A 9,343-nucleotide genomic window follows, 5' to 3' on the forward strand; every position below is an offset into this window, starting at 1 on the left:
TGGCCGTAAACTCCTTTTGATCTTGTGTTTGTGATGTTTTCAAGTCTCTAAGCATGAGTCCTAACTAGATATGAAGTATAGGGAAGAGTACTTACGATCTAGAAGCTTAAAATGGTTGGTTTTGGCCAAGAACACTAGTGTGTGTTCTTGGTGAAACTTGAAGATCTAAGAAAAGAATGATTTCCATGGATGAAATCATGGAAGGATACTAGATTAAGAGATGTAACAGCAAATCAAGGAAGAATACTTACATCTTTTGAAGATCTAGGATGAAAAGTCCGATGATACTTGAGAGAGAACTCGAGTTCTTGGGGTTGGAATGCAAGAAATGGCTAGAAATGACCAAGGACCATATATATACACTTGAGTTTACGGCCACATGAGTTTACGACCGTAAACTCATTGGCATTGTGGCCGTGAACTCTCTTTGATGAGGTTAAGGTTTGATTTCTTGGACAGTGTCTCTAGCAGGTACATTCTAACACTCATTCCTTAACTGTACTTAGGCTTAAACTCCTTAGAATGACCTTTAACTAGGCCATAACTCATTACCAGTGAGTTTGACACTCATTTGAGTTGATTGACTGAGCTTTAAAAGAAAAAATTTTCCGGGTTGTTACATTATGCATGGTTGTGTGATATGTATTGTATGCTATATTATTCGTTGCTTAGACCGGACCGGAGGGTCCAACGAACTATGAGGCCAGAGGGTTCTCAATCAGACCGGACCGGATGGTCCAACGAGCTAGACCGGACCAGAGGTCCAACGGGCTGCGGGACTGGAAGGTCCTGCTGAGACACATAGACCGGAGGGTCTTACAGAGTATAGCCTCGAGTGGCTAAATTGTTGTATGTGGTATTTTAGGGAACTCACTAAGTATTCGTGCTTACCGTGTTATGTGTTATGTGTTTCAGGTACCTCAGAGGATCGCGGGAAGGCACCGACGTGATTATACACACACACACCCTTGTTATGGAGCTATGTTTGTGGATCCTGGATTTGAATATTTGTTTTGAAAACTTGTTGATTTATTTTGAGAATTAATGTTGAGACATATGTTTTATGAGTATTAAAAATGAAAACTTTGGTTTGAAATTTCTTGTCGTTACACGGGGATTGGTTTATTTTTAATCAATTTGTTTCTCTATGCCCAGATCTCAACGTACAGGTGCTTTGATTTATAATCCGGTAATTGAAAAGGAAGCAAGACGTTTGGCGAAGGAAAAGAGAATAGAACGTGGTCAAACTTCAAATCCTCACGGGGACCCAGAGGTTGAAACCGCTTCATCAAGTGACACGGAACCCGATTTAGGTCCCGACCCTCGCCAAGAAATTCCCGAAACATCACCCCTACAACAAAATCCACCCAATATTGAACCGGCTGTAATGGCGGACGGAGGAGAAGCTCCCAAAAGAACTTTGAGGCAAATGATGGAAACTGATGTTACACAAACTCCAACCGGTATCAATTACCCGGTTTTGGAAGGAGGTTCGGAATTGAAGTCAAGTTTAGTCCATCACCTTCCAACTTTTCATGGATTAGAGAATGAAGACCCTCATAAGCACTTGAAGATGTTCCACATTATTTGCACTAGTATGAAGCCACAAGGGTCAAACGATGACCAAATCAAGCTAAGGGCATTCCCCTTTTCATTGGCCGATAGAGCAAAGGATTGGTTATTCTATCTTCCCCCGGGGTCAATCAACTCATGGACCGACATGGCAAGAGCTTTTCTTGACAAGTTCTATCCCTCTTCAAGAGACTCAAGTCTTAGAAATGAGATTTTTGGAATCCGCCAAGGTCAAAATGAGACTTTTCATGGTTATTGGGAGAGGTCCAACAACTTGTGCTATAGTTGTCCACAACATCAAATTCCGGAACAACTCCTCATTCAACACTTCTATGATGGATTGTTGCCAATTGAGAGAAGATTAGTTGATGCCTCGAGTGGAAGAGATGTCTTTAGCAAAACTCCGCAACAAACAAGACAACTCTTGAACACAATAGCCGCTAACTCCCAACACTTTGATCCGCGCCAAGATATGAAGAGAGAAACTCAACAAAAAGTCAATGAAGTGGAAACATCGAATCTAGAGTCTCAACTCAAAGATTTAACATACGTTGTTCAAAAGTTAGCCAAGGGAAAAACTCCACAAGTGATGGTTTGTGGGATATGCGCAACAATCGGACATCGTACGGATATGTGCCCCATTCTTCAAGAAGATGCGGAACATGTGAATGCCATGGGAGAATTCCAAAATTACCACAACAAATCATTCGGTTACCAATATGCATACAATTCAAGTTGGAAGCCAAATCCCAACATGAGCTACAACCCAAGACCATTGCCTCAAAATGAATTGGTTAGACCTTCCTTTCCACCTCAACAACCTCACTACCAACATTCACAACCACACTATCAACCCAAACCGCACCCTCCACATCATCACCAAGAACCTCCTCAATCCCAACCAAGTAGCTCTGGGATGTCTCTTGTAGACATTGTCAAATCTTTAGCCACTAGTACCCAACAATTCCAAAAAGAAACGGGGACTAGTATCTCCAACCTTGAAGCACAAATGGGAGATATAGTTACATGCATAAGCAAGTTGGAGTCCTATGGAAAACTCCCTTCTCAAACCGAAAAGAACCCAAATGTCAATGTGGTGACCTTGAGAAGTGGCAAACAAACCGGAGAAAGTAGTTCAAAGAAGAAGCCAATGGAAGAAGAGGAAGAAATAGAAGTCATTACCATTGAAGATCCTATAGTCAATAATGATGCACAAGCTGGAGTGCCAAAGAAGACTATTCACCTAGTGACATCAATAGCCACTCAACCTCCATTTCCCTCCCGACTTGCAACTTCAATGAAGAATATGAAGGAGAAAGAGATTTTGGACATCTTCCTAAAGGTGGAAGTAAACATCCCTTTATTTGCTGCAATCAAACAAATTCCTAGATATGGAAAGTTCTTGAAGGAACTTTGTACCAACAAGAGGAAATACAAGGGAAATGAGAAAATCTCAATGAATGTAAACGCATTCGCGGTTTTAAAAAGGAAACTTCCACCCAAGTGCAAAGATCCGGGGATGTTCACGGTTCCTTGCAAGATTGGATATGTCACTTTTAGTAGTGCCATGCTTGATCTTGGTGCTTCTATCAATGTCATGCCCTATTCGATGTATGAATCATTGAATGTCGGACCTTTAAGTGAAATCGGTGTCATAATTTCACTTGCGGATAAATCGAGTGTCTTTCCTAGAGGTGTTTTAGAAGATGTTTTGGTGCAAGTGAACCAATTGGACTTCCCAGCGGATTTCTATGTGATTGATCTAGAAGAATAAGTGTCCTCCAAGTCGGCTCTAATTTTACTTGGGAGACCATTTTTGAAGACGGCTAGAACAAAGATTGATGTGTATGCGGGAAGCTTAACGATGGAGTTTGATGGGGAAACGATAAGTTTCAATATCTATGATGCTATGAGATATCCTAATGATGTTTCATCATTGTATTTTGTTGACGTTGTTGAGCCTATAACCCAAGAGTTGTTGAGTTGTCTAATGGTGACATGTTGGAGATGATTTTGAGCAAAGGATTTGATTGTGGAAAATTAGCCAAGAAGTTGAAGCTCTACTCATTAGACCCGGAAGTTGAAAGGTTGGTTAAAAATTTAGAGATCAAGAAAACTACTCAATTCAGTGTGAAACAAATTGAATTGTCTCAAACTCACACAAGATTGCCACCCTCCCTTGTTCAACCATCAGAACTAGAATTGAAAGTACTGCCTCAACACTTGAAGTATGCGTACGTGGGAAACAACGAGACTCTTTCGGTTATCATTTCAACCCACTTAACCGAATGTGAAGAAGAGGAAATCCTCAAGGTGTTGAAGGAACATAAAGAAGCAATGGGTTGGACGATTGCGCATATTAAGGGATTGAGCCCCTCCACTTGTATGCATAAGATCTTGATGGAGGATGAATGCAAGCCGATTCGGGATGCGCAAAGAAGGTTGAACCCGCCTATGATGGAACTTGTGAAGAAAGAGATTTTGAAGCTCCTTGATGCAGGAATGATCTATCCAATCTCGGATAGTAAGTAGGTGAGCCCGGTGCAAACGGTACCGAAGAAGACGGGAATCACAATGGTGAAGAACAACAAAGGTATGATGGTCCTCACCCGTGTGCAAAACGGGTGGAGAGTATGTATTGACTACCGCAAACTCAATGCAAGCACATAAAAAGATCATTTCCCATTACCTTTCATTGACCAAATGTTACAAAGGTTGGCCGGGAAATCTCATTATTGTTGTCTAGACGGGTATTCCGGTTTTCACCAAATCCCGGTGGCACCGGAAGACCAAGAAATATAACCTTTACATGTCCATTTGGCACTTTCGCATACCGGAGAATGTCGTTTGGATTGTGTAATTGCCCGGCCACTTTCCAACGTTTTATGGTTAGTATCTTTTCGGAATATGTTGAAAACATAATTGAGGTTTTTATGGATGATTTTACGGTATACGTGAACTCGTTTCAAGAATGTTTGACCAATCTCACCAAAATTTTAAAAAGATGCATTGAAACGAATTTGATTTTAAATTTTGAGAAATGTCATTTTATGGTGAGTCAAGGTCTTATTTTGGGTCACATTGTGTCAAAGAAAGGAATTGAGGTAGATAAAGCAAAAATCGATGTTATTCAAAGCTTACCTTACTCGACTTGTGTTCGGGAAGTTCGTTTTTTTTGGGCCATGCAGGTTTCTACCGAAGATTCATTAATGATTTTTCAAAGATAACAAGACCAATGTGCCAACTCTTGCAAAAGGAGGTTGATTTCGAGTTTAACGAGGCTTGCAAAGAAGCTTTTGACAAGCTCAAGGAGTTGCTTACATCCGCTCCCATAATGCAAGCTCCAAATTGGGATCTCCCCTTCGAGATCATGTGTGATGCAAGCAATTATGCTATTGGCGCCTTTTTGGGTCAAAAGAACGGAAGAGCCTCCCATGTGATCTACTATGCATCGAGGACACTAGACAATGCTCAAAGCAACTACTCTACCACAGAGAATGAGCTATTGGTCATAGTGTTCGCTTTGGAGAAGTTTAGGCAATATCTACTTGGCACCTAAGTTATAGTATATTCGGATCATGCGGATCTCAAGTACTTGATGACAAAGAAAGATGCAAAGCCAAAGCTTATCCGATGGATCTTATTATTGCAAGAATTTGATTTGGAAATTCGGGACAAGAGTGGATGCGAGAATCTTGTTGCCGAGCATCTAAACTGGATCACTTCAAATGAGACTCCTTTCCCATTGCAGGACGAGTTTCTGAATGAGCATCTCTTTTCCCTTACCCAATCTACTCCTCGGTATGCCGATATCGTTAACGTTTTGGTCACAAAAAGGTATCCCGACACATTCACACGTGCTCAAAAAGATAAATTGAAAAGTGATGCAAAATACTATGTGTGGGATGAGCCTTATTTGTGGAAACATTGTCCTGATCAAATCATTAGGAGATGCGTGCCCCAACAAGAACATCAATCCATTTTACAATTTTGTCATGAACTTGCCTGTGGGGGACACTTCGGACCTAACCGAACTTTGAGAAAGGTTCTTGAGTGTGGACTATATTGGCCAACGATGTCACGCGATTGTTATTTGTTTTGTAAAAGTTATGAACGGTGCCAAAGGACGGGGAACATTTCACAAAAGAACCAAATGCCACAAAATCCCATCCTTGTTTGTGAAGTTTTTGACGTATGGGGAATTGATTTTATGGGCCCATTTCACGTTTCATTTAGCAACATTTACATCTTGCTCGCGGTTGACTATGTCTCTAAATGGCTTGAGGCTAAAGCCACAAGATCGGATGATGCCAATATGGTTATCGACTTTTTAAAATCTAATGTCTTTGTGAGATTTGGTGTGCCTAGGGCGTTGATTAGTGATCCAGGGACGCATTTATGCAACAAGATGATGGAGGCTTTGCGAAGAAAGTACAACGTGACCCACCGTGTCTCTACCGCCTACCACCCTCAAACGAATGGTCAAGCGGAGGTTTCAAATCATGAAGTGAAGTCTATTCTTGGGAAAAAAAGTCAATCCTACAAGAAAGGATTGGAGTTCGAGGCTTGATGATGCCTTGTGGGCATATCGGATCGCTTACAAGACCCCGATAGGAATGTCCCCATTAAGGTTGATTTTTGGAAAGCCATGTCATCTTCCCGTGGAATTAGAGCACCGTGCATTTTGGGCGGTCAAGCAATGTAACTTAAATATTGATGAGGCGGGAAGACATAGGAAGCTTCAGCTTCAAGAGTTAGAAGAATTGAGAAATGATTCTTACAAAAACTCGAGAATTTACAAGGAAAAAACGAAGCTTTTCCATGATAAGTCCATTACCCGGAAGCATTTTGAACCGGGACATAGGGTCTTACTTTACCATTCGCGATTGAAATTATTTCCGGGAAAGTTAAGATCAAGGTGGATAGGGCCTTTTGTTGTGATAAAAACTTTTGACCATGGGGCGGTGGAAATACAAAGTGAAGAAACGAGAAAAATTTTCAAAGTCAATGGGCATCGTTTGAAGCCATTCTACGAAGGTTTTAATGCAAATGCCCTTGAAATCATCCATTTGGATGTCTCGAGGTGTTGAATCAAGTTGGAAGGATGTCTCGCCAAAGACGTTAAAGAAGGGCATTTTTGGAAAACTTAATGTTTTCATCTTTTCTAATTCCGAACAAATGTTTTAGATAAATCCTTTTTGCATTTCACACTTCTTCTTCTATCTTCTTGCAGTAAAGGGGTGTTGAATTTTAAGCCCCGATATTCATTTTGGTCAAGGGCGAAGAATTGGGATGTTTCAGCTAGATACACGCGGACCGCGTTTACTCAAAGAAAACGTCCGCGTGGGTTATAAAAACAGACAGCGTGTGGTAAATAAAAACGACCGCGTCATTCTTCAAAAATGGATGGTTACAGACCTTTTTACGCGGACCGTGTGTGGTCGAGGGTTTGTCTGCGTGGGACATATGCGGACCGTGTGTACTCGGTGTATGCTGACCGCGTGAAGGAATCACCAAATGGATCGTTTTAGGGCAACTCACTCGGACCGCGTGTACTTGAAGAATCGTCTGCGTGAGGTGTTGACTTTCATTGACCCGTGTTTTGACCAGGTTTGACCACGACTTAAACCAAGGAAAAGCTGCAGCCGGCCCTTTTCTTCCCCACTTCTTCTTCTTCTTTTCCCTAAACTCCATTAAAACACCTCCCACTTCCAACACAAAAACTTGATTTCCCGTCAAACCGCCGATCGGAATTACGTGAAACCACCGCCATTCTCTCCTATTTTTTCAGCTCTACAAACCCCACCTAAAAACCGCTCCGATCTGTTGCCAGAATTCCAGGCGCCACCACCACCATCTCGCCACTTTCCGGGCATTTTCCGGCGAACTCCGGCCACCTCTCGCAATTCCGACACCACCATTGTACTCCTTTTGGTCAAGGATACAAACCCCTCTAAAAATATTCCTCAAAGCTCGCCGGAAAGTTTTACCTGAATCTCGAGCCATTGCCGGATTTCTCGGGTTTTCGTGGTAAATTACTTCGCATGGGGAATTGAGCAAAGCTTCAAGCTTGGGGTGGAGTATTGCAAGATTTTCAAATCCTGAATTTTCACGCGCAAATTCTCGACTTTCAAAAGTCGTGGTCACCAACGGGTACATTCTTTCCTTGACTTTAATTGACCAATATGCATGCTTTAGAACAACAATTTGTATGGTATTGCATCAAATGAGGCTAGGAAATATTTCTTGCTTTGATTGTTGAACCCTTTCAGAAGTCCATAGGGAGTCGATTGGTGATTTGCATTGAAATATTATTTTTTGGGATTGTGGCCCGTGTAGTTGTTAATTTCCTTACAGGTTTATCATGTCCACGTCTAGAAAGCGCTCGGCTGCCGCCCAAGGCAAGGCCCCCGCTAGAGCTTAAAATGCGAAACCTAACATTCCAAGGTTTCGGGACGCAAAGGCGACCGGAAACTATAACAAAAGTTTTCCTAGAAAAGTTGCCTCAACCAAATTCGTGTGCAAGCCCACGCTCATTTCATTAGGGGTTCTTGAGGGGGTCACTCAATTGTTTCGTAACATCGGGTGGGAAAACCTTCTAAATCTCATGGCACACACTTACGAACTCCCTACTAGAGAGTTCCTTGCCGACTGTGGGTTAGACAGCGAGAGAAAAAAAGTAGCTTTCCAACTTATGGGGGACCGGGCGTACATTGATTTTGCAAGGATAAATGAAATCTTGGGATTACTTTCCTCGAACACATTCGTGACTTTCAACTCCTTTCCTGCCGAGTTCAACCACGAGACTTTTTGGACGGAAATCACCGGTGGGATCTTTTCATATGCCGGTCGCGATAAGGAAACCTCCATCATTCACCCGTGCCTCCGTATTTCCCATCGTATCTCAGTGTGCACTGTTTTTGCCCGAAAAGAAGTCGGCCAAGTCACAAAAATTGAGCTCCTCTTCCTTTGGTGCATGACATGACGTGAAAACCCACCGATCCCGGATTTTGATTCGTTCTTTTTCTACAAATGCGCACTCATGACAACCAAAACAACCGGTGATATTTGCATTGGAGGATTCGTCACCCTTTTGAGCTCCCGGATGACATTGAGCTCCCGGATGACTATACGCCCATCGACAACAAAATTCTCTTGGATGAGCGGGCTCTCACAAACATGCACCACATCCGTCGTAGGAACAGGAGGAGTTTTACATGGTATTGTCCTCAAGGGTTCGGATATCTTATTCTTCCCGACCCTCGAGTCTCCAACTTCACCTTCCACGATCGCACTCAGAGGAGACTCGCGAGGACCATCACTCAGTCATTCAATGAGGATGCGCTCTAGGCTCAAAATGATGATGAGATGCATGTGGATGAGGAGTCTGGCGATGAGCCCACCCATGGTCCACAATAAGCCCAACCCCAAGCACCTCGCGGATATTACCCACTTCCCCCCAATTTTTCCGAACGGTTCGAGGCTCTGTGTGCTTATGAATTGCTATGAAGAGTTGAGGTAATTTGTGCTTATGAATTGCTATAGCCAAGTTAAATTAATTCACAAGTGTTGTTCCACTTAGTCTAATGATAAGTCAACCATGTCATCCATGTGGTGTATCCCACAATCAACGAACTTCACTTCATTGAATTTACTCAAATCTTTTACTTGTTTACTTTTCATATTTACATTCCAGCTTAGTTTTAATTTTGTCAAACAATCAAAAAGAATTAAACCTCCCTCCATTTTACTTTTACATTTGTTTTACAAG

General features: G+C 42.2%; 2 protein-coding genes across 2 annotated transcripts; both read left to right on the forward strand.

The window, feature by feature from the left end:
- The first annotated feature begins 1,147 nt into the window (after positions 1-1,147).
- LOC145127287 (uncharacterized) lies at positions 1,148-3,346 on the forward strand. The gene is made up of 2 exons (XM_079062508.1): positions 1,148-1,425; positions 1,858-3,346. The coding sequence occupies exons 1-2, from the start codon at positions 1,148-1,150 to the stop codon at positions 3,344-3,346; spliced, it is 1,767 nt and encodes a 588-aa protein (XP_078918634.1).
- A 2,842-nt stretch (positions 3,347-6,188) lies between these two features.
- Positions 6,189-6,662, forward strand: LOC145127288 (uncharacterized). The gene has a single exon (XM_079062509.1). The coding sequence runs from the start codon at positions 6,189-6,191 to the stop codon at positions 6,660-6,662; it is 474 nt and encodes a 157-aa protein (XP_078918635.1).
- The last annotated feature ends 2,681 nt before the right edge of the window (positions 6,663-9,343 follow it).

Source organism: Lactuca virosa, chromosome 7 (genome assembly GCF_052849685.1).
Source record: "Lactuca virosa cultivar CGN04683 chromosome 7, Lactuca_virosa_CGN04683_v6, whole genome shotgun sequence".
Lineage (NCBI taxonomy): Eukaryota > Viridiplantae > Streptophyta > Magnoliopsida > Asterales > Asteraceae > Lactuca > Lactuca virosa.